This window comes from Pseudophryne corroboree, chromosome 6 (assembly GCF_028390025.1).
Source record: "Pseudophryne corroboree isolate aPseCor3 chromosome 6, aPseCor3.hap2, whole genome shotgun sequence".
NCBI classification, from domain to species: Eukaryota; Metazoa; Chordata; class Amphibia; order Anura; family Myobatrachidae; genus Pseudophryne; species Pseudophryne corroboree.
The window spans coordinates 357,585,819-357,603,631 of NC_086449.1; the positions used below are offsets into that span (position 1 = coordinate 357,585,819).

At 44.7% G+C, this 17,813-nt stretch overlaps 1 protein-coding gene across 3 annotated transcripts in view; it reads left to right on the plus strand.

The window, feature by feature from the left end:
* The window catches only part of MAPK8IP2 (mitogen-activated protein kinase 8 interacting protein 2), a 106,857-nt gene that overhangs the window by 24,635 nt on the left and 64,409 nt on the right, over nucleotides 1–17,813 (plus strand). For all 3 annotated transcript variants that reach the window (XM_063926627.1, XM_063926629.1, XM_063926628.1), the window contains exon 2: nucleotides 425–530. In XM_063926627.1, the coding sequence (XP_063782697.1) occupies nucleotides 425–530 (106 nt within the window). The remainder of the gene's footprint in view (nucleotides 1–424; nucleotides 531–17,813) is intronic.

Sequence of the window (17,813 nt, forward strand, 5' to 3'; positions counted from 1 at the left end):
TACTGGAGTCTTGAATGAATTGTGCCATTGGTTAAAGAAACTCTTTTGAGCATAGGTTCTCAAACTCAGTCCTCAGGACCCCGAACTGTTCACGTTTTCAAGGTCTCCTCACAGAATCTAATGTGAAATAATTGGCTCCACCTGTGGATCTTTTCAGATGAGTGTCAGTGAGTAATGACGAAACCTGTGCTCCTGCTAGATGACCTGGAAAACGTGAGCTGTGTGGGGTCCTAAGGACTGAGTTTGGAAATCACTGCTTTAGAGAAAATATGATCTGTGTAATAATAGTATCCTCTTTCTTGAACAAGGTCTGGAATTTACCAGTACAAATTGTGCATGCTCATCTGACCACATTGCCAGCTATCTCCTGCTCACTCACAGCATTCTGACCCCTCATAATGTTAATGCTCTTCTTGTACATTAGGCCATCGCAAGACATCAGTTTGGAAGAATTTGATGATGAAGATTTGTCAGAAATTACAGATGACTGTGGGATTGGACTGAACTATGACTCAGACCACTGTGATAAGGTAACAGCATACCACTGTACTAACACTGGACATGCATCAATACAATCACTGATGGTAAAATGCAGCAGACCACAATCTAGTATGATGTTGCTGCACAGCATATATAATACTTAGTCGGAGATCATATATATATGGTTCGCAGTAGCGGCACTCAGCGACGAGTGGATTATTTCAACGTTTCAGGATCATTTATTCCGACCCTTTCGTCAGGATACAAAATAATCAAATTACATCAACAATGCTTAAAAACCCCTCTCCCCTAGGTGAACGCCCCCTACCTGCCCTTAGACAGGTGTGGAGAATTAAACACATGTGTGAGACAATCCTGCACCACAACATGAACAGGTGTTTAAATGCCATGCGAGCAAGCTACCTTGCATATATCATCTCTTAATAATCATACATATTTACATCACTACATCATACATTTAGTGCACAACTGTATTCTGCAATCCAACAGCACATAAATGTACCTCATTTGTTAAATATCCCAATGACCACTAGCCATTTAAATGTTCCTATGTGTTTTAAACTACTTTTAAGTTACTTACAGTATATCCTTACCTGTTAAGATATTAGCTCATAATTGAGGTAACCAAACATGTGCATTTGTGCGATGAGCTGAATTGCTGCACACAAATTTGTTGTAAAGTGTAATTCACTTACATTGGTTGTAGCCATTTAAACCCACAGGGCTGTGGGTTATTATTATGTATAGGCATATATAAGAGGCCTGATTCTGAGTTGCAGACAGTTCTGATTGTGGAAGGATCTTGCAGTTTTTGGCGCACTGACTGCACAGATGTCATGGCCTACATACGCAACTTCCAGCAATTACCAGATTACTACAGCTTGGCCCTTCTCACATTGGACTGAATGTATGTTACTGGGCGCTAATGGGGCATTGATAGAAGAAGCGTGTACACAGAGTGTACTGAGCTGCAAGTGTACAAATTCATCAGGATCCCCCGTGTCAAGAGATGGGACATAGATGTGTCTGACTCAGAATACACGTCAAAATAGGGCCCTAGGTGTTTAGATGGTGATTAGATGTATAACCATGTAACAAAGGGAGGAGAGGATAGTGCCCATGGTATCCTCATAGTATGTTCCTACTTGTTCTGTAGTGTTTGCCTACATATCATTGTACTTGTTGGGTATATAAAGTTACAGTTTCTCAAGGTCACCTAGTTGTATCAGAGTTTTGAAGATGCCATTACAGTAACAGTGCTTTAGTGACAGTGGATAGCAGCTCAGAAAGTATGCTTTAAATTAATTAGCTTCAAATCTCTTTCTTTAAGAAACTAGAATCAATTTTTTGCATGAGTAGATTATCATAATCAGCTTACTAGTAGCCGTGACTAAAGGACTCAGAATATTATAATAGAAAATTCCCAGCCACAATTTTAATCTGATTTCCACTATTACTCACTTCTGACATTAGATACAGTACATGTTTAATGAAATGCCATTTCCATTGCTGTCAAGCTTTAATTCATAGGAATTTAGCCTCTCATGTTTACTGGGTTTTCCAGAACAATCCATTTTTCCTACATTTAACTTTGGACCTATAATTCATAATGCTGCTTTTTCCATAATTCAGACTCCTGATGCAAACAGGATTGTGGGGAATATAACAGACATAGGTGGACCAGTTTAGCATCTCATCCTGATAGGAATCATATGAGAAATTGAGCTTTATAGTACAAATAATACAGGTGTCTCTGTCCTATGTCATGCATATTTGATGAATGCATATTTAAAGATCTATAGATTCATGTACATTATGCCTGTACAAACATTGTCAAGTCTTGTTATGAATTCAGAATTGGAACACTAATATATAATAATGTATAACACACTGTTATGGATAACAATGAATGAGAACAATGAACAATGGAGTCTCTATCTGTTCCTACGTCCCTGCTGCCTCTCTATCTGTCCCTACGTCCTTGCTGCCTCTCTATCTGTCCCTACGTCCTTGCTGCCTCTCTATCTGTCCCTATGCCCTTGCTGCATCTCTCTCTCTGTTTCTGTGCCCCTGCTTCCTCTTTCTGTACCTAAGTTCCTGCTGCTTATCTCTGTCCCTATGTCTTTGCCGGCACTCTCTCTCTCTGGGTCTCTGCTGACACTCTCTCTGTCTTTCTGTTCCTGCTGCCACTCTCTCTGTCTCTGTGTTCCTGCTGCCACTCTCTCTGTCTCTATGTTCCTGCTGCATCTATTTGTTCCTACATCCCTGCTGCCTCTTTGTCCCAACTGCATCTGCCTAAGTCCCTGCTGACCTCTGTCTGTCTCTATGTCCCTGCTGCCTCTCTAGCTGTCCTTACGTTCCTGCTGCCTCTCTGTTTCTATGCCCCTGCTGCCTCTTTCTGTCCCTACGTCCCTTCTGCCTCTCTCTCTGTTTCTTCTATGCCCCTGCTTCCTCTTTCTGTCCCTAAGTCCCTGCTGCCTATCTCTGTCCCTATGTCTTTGCCGGCACACACTCTCTGTGTCCCTGCCGCCACTCACTCTGTCTCTGCAGTATGTCCCTGCTGCCATTCTCTCTCTAGAGATCTGAGTTGGGGGCCCCTTAAAAATGTTACTATGGGACCAACAAAGTTCTAATTACACCTCTGCCTCTATATAAATATGGGGCTGATTCAGAGGTGGACACTAATGGCACCTCTGCAGAATTATGAAAAAGCTACATGAGGTGTATTAAGTAAAAAGTAGCCCAGGCTTCTGTGATGCGCTGCTGCATCTGAAGGGGCAACACGGGATCACCTGCATGCACATAGGAACTATCTATTTTATAGTGATCTTTTACCAAGTCGGTGATAATCTTTGGAATTCCCTGTTGTTGGATTAAGTAGTAATAATCATTTAATGTATGTACTTGTCACCCTGGTGTGCTGACTCTGCATACCAGTACAATGCCTCACCTACTGGTGTGATCACCCACTGTGACACAATCTTTCTGCTGAGGCCACTACATGAGGCCACTTTTCATGTTTTCCAGGGCCACTTTAAGTTCCCAATCGCCCCTGTCTGGCATAGAAGAAACGTGAATGATAAATCAAAGCAAATGTACCAGGAGGGTATTGAGAAGCCTTAGAAAGTTATTGGAAGATGGAAAACCTTTTTAACATTATCGTATACTGTGAATTTCTTACCCTGTTTCCAAGACATAGACATTGTCCATTATTGAGTTAACTTGTTAATAAAGTGAAAGGGAGACATGATATTTTCAAGGAGATGTATCAAGCCGCGGAGAGAGATAAAGTTGGGTAATTGCCCAAAGCAAATGATGCTTCTAACTACAGATATAATTTCATGTACTGTGCTGGATAAGTAACAGAAGATTATTGGGTGCTTTGGACATTTCCACTTTCTCTCTCTCCGAAGCTTGATACATCTCCCCAAGATACAGTAGGTAAGAAGCACCAGCAGGACAGTAGATTAAAAGTCATACCAGTAATAATTTGCAAACCCTGTGAAATTAGCATGCAGTAAAGAACGGAGACTCAGTCAATGAATAAATAAAACATTTTTAGTTTATGCTAAAATATAAAAAAAATATTTTGAAGACTATTTAACAAATAATATTTGCGAGACATCTCAGAAAACAGTCTGTTTTGGAGACTGCCCACAAATATTAAACAGCCCCTGAATGTTTGTATTGGGGACTGCAATGGATATTGAAGATATCTGCTGCATTCCTCCTATTGTGATTGCAAAGCAGCCACCAAAAGTTTCTACGGCAGTTGCTAAACTGAGAAACTCACCAAGCTCCAGAATGCAAAGCATTTCTGACCTTGGCCCGGCAGCTAATACCATTTCTAAATGGCGTTTGTAGCCAGTGGGCTACATTTTGCAATTCTTCCCAGAAGAAGGATCCTTGGGGTCCCTCTGCATTACTGTCTGCTCTCACATACGCAGTCTGACGAATGCACATGTGAAGTAGTGCAGCCTGGGTCTAAACCCAGAAGTAAAGTGATCGCATTAGTGTTTATTTTACTTCTTATACATTGCAGGGACGGCTATGAGATTGGTACTCATTATGGCATAAAAGCTACACCTCTGGACTCACAAAGAGTCATCCTTCAGCACGCAGGAGAGGAAAACCCCCTTGGGGGGAAACCTCTGGGGAACCATGGCCTCAGGATTGCCCTCACTCTGGGCATTAAGAGGTGTACTAATAGGTGGATCAGTATGATATCCCGTCACACGGGATCCTATTGGACGTAATACCTACGCCGGGATCCCGGTGCAAAACCGGCAGATAGGGGTGAGTAAGGGGTGTTTTCCCCTCTCCCCACCCCCTTAACCCTCTATGTCCGCAACCTAACACTGACCTACCCCTTTCTGCCTAACTCTTACCCTCCTGCGGAGGTGCCTAATCCTAACCTCTGTCCCCACTGCCTAAACCTAACCCTCCCTCCCCCGCAGCCTAACCACACCCGGGGGTGCCTAACCCACCCTACCCGTAGCCTAACCCTAACCTCTCCCCACCCGCAGCCTAAATGTAACCCCCAGGAGCTGTGGGTAATGGGAGGGGTACAATACTTACCTATACTTGCCAAAGGTCAACTGCTGTGTAGACTAAGAGGAAAAGAGGAATATACATTGTTAGTGGATGAACAAGTAGAGAGACACACTGCAAACAGCGGTGTGGTTGTGTACAGAGAAAAATCTCTCTATGTAAATATGTTACTCTAACTATTGAATACATGAAAAATGCCTAAAATAAGGACAATTAACCCAAAGGGTAAATTGTTTTTATATAGTACACACATTGGGGGGATAAGTTCTGTCTTATAGTAATAAGTGGGTACCTTCAGAAAAGAAATTTAACCAGTAAATAATAAAAGCTATAAATTGCAAACATTTAGGGGTCAATCCAATTAGGTACGAGTTGCCATTGCGGCAATGTTTCATCATTGGCAACGATTCCCAAACTCACACTCTTCATGGCCAGATAGGTTTGCGGGCACTTTTGAGCGAGTTTGGGCTGGCGGAAAGTGCGGCTGTTGTAAGGGTGACTGTTTAGGGTGAACTGCGTTGACAAAAGACTTCAAAAATAAGAAATCACCTTTAGCGCTGCTGTTTTATAAATCGCCACCAGATATGCTGGCACAGATACTTATAATTGGTAGCATCAGCAAGGCTACAGCTATAAATGGGATTATAGGGGTTTGTACACTGCTCCTTAATCTATTCTCACAGAGATGGGGGGGGGGGGGGAGGGGTGAAACCTTCCAGCAGCCTGAGTCAGAGGGTTGTAAGCGGTATATTTATTAATGTGTGTTTTTGGGGTACCTGCAAATATAATGGATCCAGTAAAGAAATAGGGTGATTCTACACAAGATCATTTGCTACATTCAGTAAGTACAATGATTGGACTTCCGAGTTTAGGACCCAGGAGTCGTCCTGCTCATGCACAGAATGATGCTCGCACCGCAGGGGACACTGGGAGGGATCCATTTAGATGCCTCTCAGGAATCAATAAGAAGCCAATAGGCTTCTCTTAGGCAAGGCTACATACAGATGACATTGCTTACAGGGTCCAAGCTCTGGAAAGTATCTCTTTCCAGAGCTTGGTACATATGGGAATTACTTTAGTACATCCCATCCAAAGACCTTTATGGGTTTTAAAGTATTATTTGTATTGTAGCAATCATACATTATGATATATTTATTATGTTGTCCTAATTCGGATAAGTACATAAGGCCTGATTCTGAGTGGGGCACTAAAGGTCCATACACACTTAACGATATAATGAGTGACGTCGCTCATTTTCCCCCTCCTTGAGCGACGTCGCTCATTATATCGTTAAGTGTGTATGCCGCCAGCGACGATCGATGCGCGGCCCCGCGGGTCGGCAACGATCGTCGCTGTCGGTAGGGCATGCATGAAGGATGTGGACTGTCGTCCAGGACCTTCATGCAGGGCTGGCGGGGGCGTGACGTCACTGAGCGATATGAGCGGTCATATCGCTCAGTGCGTACAGGCGGCCGCCGACCGGCCGGCCCGGGAGGGGGAGACGTTAGACGATGTCGCTCACAGAGCGACATCGTCTAATGTGTATGGGCCTTAAAGAGGCAAGCGATGGGTTGTCTACTGAGACGCCCACCAGCTGCGGCTGTAACCCACTGCGCTGTGTAAACAGTTGCACCATTGGACTTCGAGTAACCCCATAGGGTCAAACCACTTTCCTTCTGTGGGGAGAATGAGAACAAGTCCAGCACTCCACTCTTTCAATTACCGTACTTGCTCTGGTGCCCTCCGAGATGTCCAAGCATCAGTAATTACACAATATGGAACAGCGCAACTCATGGTCACACGCAGAATAGATAAATGAAAGGCAGCCTCTGTCCTTAATGTAGCCCACAGGAGATAGAAGGGTATATGGGGAGAAGCAGACGGATGATTATTTGATCCTGCTCCTACCATGTCTATAAACTGCTCAGTTTGTAACCTCATACTTTTACATAACTGTTTGATAATCTGTAACAGAGTATCTTTGCTTTTTTATGCTAAGATGAATATTTGGGGAAAATACTACTCCACACAAGTTTTATGGTGCTATATTCATTTATTTATTTATTAGTTTATTTATTAAAGGTCTATCATGTCATGTAACCTAATAACATAATCTCTGTTAGGTCATATATATATATATATATATATATATGTAGAGAAGTGGAGAAGCCGGCGCTTAGGTAATGTTTGTGGTACTAGTTTTACAAAATTACATAGAAACACCTAATTCTAGCATATAACACGTCTCAATATTTCTTTGAGTGGCAGCTTATGAAACAGAAATTTGTGTTTGTTAGACACATAAAGGTGAATATAAGAAGAGGAGAACACAAGCGCCAAAATGTGTTTTTTAAAATATGTAAAAGTTGAACACGGATAGGTGAGGTGGTAGGTTTGACTTGATCACTTATCTGATTTAGATATGCAATGATCTGTCATCCTTCATTTGGATTCAGTACATGGAAATAAAAACAAAGCAAAACATAGTGTGTACCATTCATAAAACATGTCGCATATACACTGTCTGGATCAGAGCGGCATCATTAGGGATTTAGCAAATTCCCATTAGTAAATATTTCTTAGCCACATCAGTGTAAAATTTAAAAACATAAATTTAATACAATAATATAAGAATGGCTGAATGACACACGTACAAGAAATAAAAACATATAAAGCTTATCTGTCCATAAATTGGATATCTGCAAAGCGTCCCGACGCGTTTCGTCCATCAATAGTTGGACTTCATCATGGGGATAACAATCTGTCCTTAGCGCTTGGTGAGGAGGAGTACAGGAAGTGAGGTCATAACTAATGGACATTAGGAATCACCCCTCTCTGGTATAAATAGGACCTCCAGACTCACTGTTGTTATCCCCATGATGAAGTCCAACTATTGACGGACGAAACGCGTCGGGACGCTTTGCAGATATCCAATTTATGGACAGATAAGCTTTATATGTTTTTATTTCTTGTACGTGTGTCATTCAGCCATTCTTATATTATTGTATTAAATTTATGTTTTTAAATTTTACACTGATGTGGCTAAGAAATATTTACTAATGGGAATTTGCTAAATCCCTAATGATGCCGCTCTGATCCAGACAGTGTATATGCGACATGTTTTATGAATGGTACACACTATGTTTTGCTTTGTTTTTATTTCCATGTACTGAATCCAAATGAAGGATGACAGATCATTGCATATCTAAATCAGATAAGTGATCAAGTCAAACCTACCACCTCACCTATCCGTGTTCACCTTTTATATATTTTAAAAAACACATTTTGGCGCTTGTGTTCTCCTCTTCTTATATATATATATATATATATATACACACACACTGCTCAAAAAAATAAAGGGAACACTTAAACAACACAATGTAACCCCAAGTCAATCACACTTCTGTGAAATCAAACTGTCCACTTAGGAAGCAACACTGATTGACAATCAATTTCACATGCTGTTGTGCAAATGGAATAGACAACAGGTGGGAATTGTAGGCAATTAGCAAGACACCCCCAATAAAGCAGTTGTTCTGCAGGTGGTGACCACAGACCACTTCTCAGCTCCTATGCTTTCTGGCTGATGTTTTGGTCACTTTTGAAAGCTGGCGCTGGTAGCATGAGACGGAGTCTACAACCCACACAAGTGGCTCAGGTAGTGCAGCTCATCCAGGATGGCACATCAATGCGAGCTGTGGCAAGAAGATTTGCTGTGTCTATCAGCGTAGTGTCCGGAGCATGAAGGCGCTACCAGGAGACAGGCCAGTACATCAGGAGATGTGGAGGAGGCCGTAGGAGGGCAACAACCCAGCAGCAGGACTGCTACCTCCGCCTTTGTGCAAGGAGGAACAAGAGGAGCACTGCCAGAGCCCTGCAAAATGACCTCCAGCAAGCCACAAATGTGCATGTGTCAACTCAAACGATCAGAAACAGACTCCATGAGGGTGGTATGAGGGCCCGACGTCCACAGGTGGGGGTTGTGCTTACAGCCCAACACCGTGCAGGACGTTTGGCATTTGCCAGAGAACACCAAGATTGGCAAATTCGCCACTGGCGCCCTGTGTTCTTCACAGATGAAAGCAGGTTCTCACTGAGCACATGTGACAGATGTGACAGAGTCTGGAGACGCCAAGGAGAACGTTCTGCTGCCTGCAATATCCTCCAGCATGACCGGTTTGGCAGTGGGTCAGTAATGGTGTGGGGTGGCATTTCTTTGGGGGGCCGCACAGCCCTCCATGTGCTCGCCAGAGGTAGCCTGACTGCCATTAGGTACCGAGATGAGATCCTCAGACCCCTTGTGAGACCATATGCTGGTGCGGTTGGCCCTGGGTTCCTCCTAATGCAAGACAATGCTAGACCTCATGTGGCTGGAGTGTGTCAGCAGTTCCTGCAAGATGAAGGCATTGATGCTATGGACTGGGCCGCCCGTTCCCCAGACCGGAATCTAATTGAGCACATCTGGGACATCATGTCTCGCTCCATCCACCAACGCCAAGTTGCACCACAGACTGTCCAGGAGTTGGCGTATGCTTTAGTCCAGGTCTGGGAGGAGATCCCTCAGGAGACCATCTGCCACCTCATCAGGAGCATGCCCAGGCGTTGTAGGGAGGTCATACAGGCACGTGGAGGCCACACACACTACTGAGCCTCATTTTGACTTGTTTTAAGGACATTACATCAAAGTTTGATCAGCCTGTAGTGTGTTTTTCCACTTTAATTTTGAGTGTGACTCCAAATCCAGACCTCCATGGGTTAATAAATTTTATTCCATTGATAATTTTTGTGTGATTTTGTTGTCCGCACATTCAACTATGTAAAGAACAAAGTATTTAATAAGAATATTTCATTCATTCAGATCTAGGATGTGTTATTTTAGTGTACCCTTTATTTTTTTGAGCAGTGTGTATATATGTGTATATATATATATATATATATATATATATATAAAATCTGTATTCCTTGAAAGTAACAATAGATATTATCTGCTACCTCCCTGAGGGACTGATGTATCTTTCTGAGGGTGGCACTAAAGGTGACTCTGGCTGTATATATCCTTAGTCAGTCATTGGCAGAAAAAGATAATCTATATAGAGGAGGAGATGGCTTATGTACAGAATGATTTTAGATGTTTCCTTCAGTTACTGTTACGCACACCAGTGCTAACAGGAGTATACCGGTGTATGAACAGAGAGGGAAGCGAAGCAAACGAACTCACAGACAGTATAACATAACATACACAGGAGGTGATGGAATAACTAATAAACACAAAGTGAACGGAGAAGCCCAAAGGCTCAGGAATTGGGTGTCTCCCTAGTGTCAGGAATGCTCAGATGGAATAGAGCGGACAATGAAGCGATGTGTAGTGATTTAACATGTGGAGCACCTGAAATGATGTTGCTAAGAGCAACAGAAAAATCCCCAAAGGGTTACCAACGGGTGTGGGAATAAACTCCTTGGTCAGAGATTGAAATATAGACACAAGGAGAGTATCCACAATCCTAACCCCCACTTGCAGGGCACAGGTTCAGCTTACTGCCACTAAACTGACACCTGGACGCCCTGCACAGTGAGGGAGGATTAAGCAAGCAGGTCTGAGAGTACAGCCACAAACCTGCTGGGTTCACAGAATAGCAAAAGAACCCCAGCAGGTCAAACAACTGACTCCAGTCTTACTGCTAGGTCCGGATTGGCAGAATGAAGTACCGAATCCCAAGGCCTATTCAGAGTAAGCAACAAGTAAATACAAAGTCACACAGTACTAGCTAACTCTCTGGAACTGACTAACAAACAAAGATTCAGCAGCATTTGCCTAGCCTGAGAGGATGGTTTATATAGCAGGTGCTGTCCACGCCCCACTCAGACCTCACAGACTGTGAGCACAAAACCAGCGCCGGATTCCCTGCCGTGCACAGAGCCTGTAACCACAACACAGTAAAAAGCCAGACCGGAGTATCAGCTGCGCTCAGGTTACTTCGCTAACACTTGCCTCCCAGTTGCCATGGCGACGTGGCAGCACAGAGCAGAAAATCCTAACAGTACCCCCCCCCCTGACGAGGGGTCAAAGAACCCCTACCACCGGGTTTATCGGGGAACTGCGAGAAGAAAGAGCGTATCAGTCTGGGGGCATGAAGATCACAACTGCGCACCCACGACCGCTCCTCCGGGCCATACCCCTTCCAGTGCACCAAAAATGACAGCCGACCCCGAACCATCTTGGAGTCAAGAACCCTTTCAACCACAAACTCCCTCTGACCCCGTATCAGAAGAGGAGAAGGTCTTCCACTGGAAGAAGGATTACTAACCGCCAGTTTTAAAAGGGAACAATGAAATGTTTTATTGATACCCAATGAACGGGGCAGATCTAACTGAAATGCCACCGGATTGATAACCCTGGTGATCTTATAAGGGCCGATGAACCGGGGGCCAAACTTATGAGATGGCTGTCTCAACTTCAAATTCTTGGTGGACAACCAGACGAAGTCTCCTAATTTGAAGCTGCAGGGTCTTCTCCGCTTATCAAAAACCCTTTTGGTCACTAATGACACAGACACAAGGGCTTTCTTCACTTTCCTCCAAATACCCCTAAGGACCGAAACAACAGAGGAACCACCAGACGTGGAATCCAGGGGGTCAAAAGAATTGGCCTTAGGATGATGCCCATACACACAAAGGAAGGGAGAGATCCCTGTAGCAGAGTGAGCCGCGTTGTTATAGGCAAACTCCGCCATGGACAGATGAGCAACCCAGTCAGTATGACACTTGGAGACATAACACCTGAGGAACTGCTCCAAGGACTGGTTCACCCTCTCAGTCTGCCCATTAGACTGTGGATGGTAGCCTGACGACAAGCTCACAGAAATCTGGAGATCAGAACAAAATGCCTTCCAGAATTTGGCCACAAACTGGGATCCACGGTCAGAGACCACATCAAGTGGCAACCCGTGGAGGCGCACAACATGCTGCATAAATAACTCAGACAGGCGTCTGGCCGATGGCAACCCAACCAGTGGAACGAAATGCGCCATCTTCGAAAACCTGTCAACGACAACCCAAATGGCTGTCATCCCCGAGGATTTGGGCAAGTCCACCACAAAATCCATGGAAATGTGGGTCCATGGCTTAGACGGAATAGAGAGTGGATGTAATGGGCCGACAGGAACCCCTCTAGAAGGTTTATTTCGGGCACAAACGTCACATGCCCGAACCCACTGATCCACATCCCTAGCCACTGAGGGCCACCACACCGCCCTAGACAGCAACTCCCGAGTTCTGGCAATACCCGGATGCCCTGCCGACCTCTTGGCATGGAATTCCAGGAACACTCGCTGTCTTAACCTAGGAGGCACCAACAAGAGACCTACCGGAAGGTCTGGAGGAGCCTGCTCCTGTGCTCTAAGGACTAATGATAAGAGGTCCTGGGTAATGCCCACTTTAATACATGATGGGGACACAATGGGCAATGGCTCCTCGGTGGTCTCTTGAACTGGAGCAAAACTCCGCGAGAGCGCATCAGCCTTGATGTTTTTTGACCCAGGGCGATATGTTATCAAAAAATTAAAGCGAGCAAAAAACAAAGCCCATCGTGCCTGCCTGGCATTGAGCCGCTTCGCTGACTCTAAATATGCCAGATTCTTATGGTCGGTGAGAATTGAGACCACAAACTTAGCCCCCTCAAGCCAGTGTCTCCACTCCCCGAGTGCATCCTTTATAGCCAACAATTCCCGGTTACTCACATCATAATTCATCTCGGCAGACGAAAATTTACGGGAAAAGTAAGCACAGGGATGAAGGCGATTATCAGACACCCCCATCTGAGAGAGCACTGCCCCAATACCTATCTCAGAGGCATCCACTTCTACCACAAAAGGACGCTCTGGATCTGGGTGTCGCAGCACCTTGGCCGAGACAAATGCCCTTTTGAGACGGGCAAAGGCCGCTTTGGCCTCACAAGACCAGTGAGCAACATCCGCCCCTTTCTTAGTAAGTGCCACCAATGGGGCCACTATAGACGAAAATCCAGCGATAAACCGTCTATAAAAATTCGCAAAGCCCAGAAAACGCTGAAGCGCCTTCAAACTAGTGGGCTGCACCCAATCCAGGACTGCCTGTACCTTAGAACCCTCCATTTGGAAACCTTCTGAGGAGATAATATACCCTAGAAATGCGATTTGCTGGACTTCAGACTCGCACTTCTCCAGCTTCGCCCCAAGCTGGTGGTCTCTGGGTTTCTGGAGGACTAAGCGTACATGCTTCCGATGTTCCTCCAGGGAATGAGAGAAGATTAGAATGTCATCTAGATAAACAACTAAGAATCTATCCAAATATTCCCTGAGCACATCCTTCATGAATTCCTGGAAGACTGCCGGGGCATTAGAGAGCCCAAAAGGCATCACCAAATATTCATAATGCCCTGAGTGGGTTTTAAAGGCAGTCTTCCATTCATCCCCCTCTCTTATTCGGATTAGATTGTAAGCACCGCGTAGGTCAATCTTAGAAAAAATGGTGGCAGTACGAAGCTGGTCAAACAGAACTGAAATGAGAGGCAGTGGGTACGAGTTTTTAATCGTGATACGGTTCAATTCCCTGAAGTCGATGCAGGGTCGCAACGAACCGTCCTTTTTACCCACGAAAAAGAACCCCGACCCAACTGGGGACTGTGAGGGTCTGATAAATCCCTTAGCCAAGTTCTCCTGAATGTACTCTGCCATAGCCTGAGTCTCAGGACGTGACAGGGAGTACAACCTGCTCTTGGGAAGCTTAGCATCCGGCAACAAATCAATGGCACAGTCATAGGGGCGATGGGGAGGTAGTACCTCCGCAACTTTTTTGGAGAACACATCCGCAAAATCTGCATAACATCCTGGCAATCCTGGCAAACTTAGCTGCGAGAGCCTGACTGGAAGGCTCAAGCAACTCCTGAAACAATCACTACCCCAACTAAGAATCTCCCCAGAGACCCAGTCAAATTGAGGGTTATGGGCCCTTAACCAGGGTAACACCAAAACCAATGGGGCAAAAGAACAGACAGTCACATAAAAAGACAATTTTTCAGAGTGTGTGGCTCCAATGAACAAAGGAATTTGGCTGGTGCAGGAGGTAATTTTACCCTGGGACAATGGTTCCCCGTTTAACCCACAGATCTCAATCTCTGATGCCAAAGGTACTGAGGGAACAGAGTGTTCCAGGGTGAATTGACGGTCCATGAAAACCCCATCGGCCCCACTGTCAACAAAGGCCTCAGTCTTGACAGTTTGACCGAGGATCTCCAAAGTCACCGGAATGAGAAAAGTCTTTTTAGGAAATTCTGACTTCTGGCCTGACAGGATATTTCCCATCACCCTCAGGCCCTGAAGTTTTCCGGTTTTTCTGGGCATGATACTACAACATGACCTTTATTCCCACAGTACAAACACTAACCCTGCTGTCTCCTCCGCGTCTTCTCACGCGAGGAGAGGCGGGTAGCCCCAATCTGCATAGGCTCCTCGGAATATTCCTCAGAGTCTGAGGTTCCCTTGGGAAAAAAGGAAACTGCGGTCTCCCTTTCAAGCCTACGCTCTCTCAGCCGTCTATCCACCCAGATGGATAACTGCATGAGCTGATCTAAGCTATCAGGCGAGGGATATTGTACCAGTTGGTCCTTTATCTGGTCAGAAAGGCCCCTTCGGTACTGGTTTCTCAGGGCTGGGTCATTCCACTGGGTATCATGAGCCAACCTCCGAAACTCCGTACTATAAACCTCAGCTGGCCGTCGCCCTTGCTTAAGAACCGTAATCTGAGCCTCGGCTGAAGCCATCTTGTCAGGGTCATCATACAAAATGCCCAGTGCCGTAAAAAAAGCATCAACACTTTTAAGCGACGGACAGTCAGGCTGTAACCCATATGCCCAGACCTGTGGGTCTCCTTGTAGCAAGGAAATCACCATGCCCACCCGCTGAATCTCCGACCCAGAAGACTGGGGCCTAAGCCTGAAATATAGCTTACAGCTCTCCTTGAAACAAAAGAACTGCGAGCGATCTCCAGAAAAACGATCCGGGAGATTTACTTTCGGCTCCTTAACCCCTGAACTTGACGCTGCTGCTGCGGGAGCTCCGCTAGCGGCCTGCGGGGTGTTCATTTTAATGGACATCTCATTAAATTGTCGAGTCAGGACCTGCACCTGATCGACCACCTGTTGCAAAGTATTTTGAGGGGTATGCTCCATATTCCTACAAAATTTCAACAGGAGTAGGGCTGCTGAATATGTTACGCACACCAGTGCTAACAGGAGTATACCGGTGTATGAACAGAGAGGGAAGCGAAGCAAACGAACTCACAGACAGTATAACATAACATACACAGGAGGTGATGGAATAACTAATAAACACAAAGTGAACGGAGAAGCCCAAAGGCTCAGGAATTGGGTGTCTCCCTAGTGTCAGGAATGCTCAGATGGAATAGAGCGGACAATGAAGCGATGTGTAGTGATTTAACATGTGGAGCACCTGAAATGATGTTGCTAAGAGAAACAGAAAAAACCCCAAAGGGTTACCAACGGGTGTGGGAATAAACTCCTTGGTCAGAGATTGAAATATAGACACAAGGAGAGTATCCACAATCCTAACCCCCACTTGCAGGGCACAGGTTCAGCTTACTGCCACTAAACTGACACCTGGACGCCCTGCACAGTGAGGGAGGATTAAGCAAGCAGGTCTGAGAGTACAGCCGCAAACCTGCTGGGTTCACAGAATAGCAAAAGAACCCCAGCAGGTCAAACAACTGACTCCAGTCTTACTGCTAGGTCCGGATTGGCAGAATGAAGTACCGAATCCCAAGGCCTATTCGCAGTAAGCAACAAGTAAATACAAAGTCACACAGTACTAGCTAACTCTCTGGAACTGACTAACAAACAAAGATTCAGCAGCATTTGCCTAGCCTGAGAGGATGGTTTATATAGCAGGTGCTGTCCACGCCCCACTCAGACCTCACAGACTGTGAGCACAAAACCAGCGCCGGATTCCCTGCCGTGCACAGAGCCTGTAACCACTACACAGTAAAAACCCGGACCGGAGTATCAGCTGCGCTCAGGTTACTTCGCTAACACTTGCCTCCCGGTTGCCATGGCGACGTGGCAGCACAGAGCAGGAGATCCTAACAGTTACAGCAGATTGCTAAATACAGTATGTACAGTACTGTACATAACAGCTCACAAAGAATAGCAGGTCTATACCTGCCATATTGTGTGTTGAGAGTCTAGTCTCTGGTTCCACCATAAGAAACAAGGTTCTCATCTTGCCATGCTGCACCATGCTGAACTCCCTGGGGCCAGGTGATTTCTAAGTTTTTTTCAGGGATTTTTACACAGACATGAACTCCCATAAGGCTAGAAGGTAAAGTTATAGCTAATGCTGTCACTTTATTTCCAAGTTCAGACGCGGCTTGCTTAATGTTAATATGTAGCCATTGGGCTGCACATGTGTAATGTGTAATGTACCTTGAAATGCACAAAGGATGTCTCTCCCAATAAGAACTATCCTTTGTGATAGAAGGAATTCAGGGTTTAGGACCCGGGAGTCCATCTGCACATGCGCCGTATGACGCAATGGCCGCCGGGGGTGCTGGAAGGGATCCTGACTGGTCGCATATAGTTGCTGCCGCAATGCATGCACATGTGCAAACACATCGTGGCAATGATGAATACATATGCAGCAGTACCTGTCTCTGCCTGCAAGAACTGCCTTATCCGGGAGTAGTCTAAAGGGATCCACATTGGGGTCATTCATGATTCAAACAAATAAGGCATAATGCAAAGTCTGTTTGTCTTTTATTTTGGTGTAAAGTGTATGCTCCGTAACTAATTTACATGACTCCACACCACTTTGCATAGCAGGTAATATATAATTTATTGTATAGGATACAGAAAGCATGGAGTTATAAATAATGTAATCAATTTAATGGCTCACAAAACCCCCAAACTGGATTTAAAATACATTGAACAGTTTTAACCTTTCATTGCACTACAGTTTTATAGACCTGTTTAGTAATAGTAGCATCTGACGCAGGACCAAAAAATGAGAATGCAGTTATTTGAGCTGCTGTGACATCACTTTCTTCAGCCTTTCATTTTCTATGGGGTAAATGTATCAAAGCTTCTAAAGAGTGGAGAAATTAAAAACTTGCCCATAGCTATCTATAAGATTTTAGGCATATAACAATAAAACATACATGCAGAAAAGAATGGAAATAAGAAAAGGGGAAGAGGAAGAAGGAGAAGAAGAATGGCGCATGGGGCGATAAAATGCAAGGGAGAAAGAAAGAGGAAGGGGGACAGAGCGTAGAAAGAATCAGTGAGAGAAACTTAATAAGAGATAGAGGCATCCTAAGAAGACCAAGACAGGGCAGAGACCATCTCTCCAACAATTTAAGGAACTTCTGCACAGCATTGCTGCCTGTATACACATAACATTCATTCTCAATTGTGCCATTGACAAGGGCTCGCCATTTATGTATATCTTGGAGATTAGGGACAAGCCAAAGTTTGATGAGGATAATTACTTTAGATAATTACTTTATCTAATGTAGTATATTTGTACATAGGAACATTAATATGTAACGCAATATAAAAACACAAATAGGGACTAGGTTAGCCGGAGATGCAGTTTCTGCAGTGCTACCGATTTGTTGAATGCAAGAGAGGATTGGTCTAGTTTAGAGGGAGCTGCAATGTAGGATACAATATTTCCTGTTTAAATAATCTACCAGGATGAACTAATGAGTCCAGA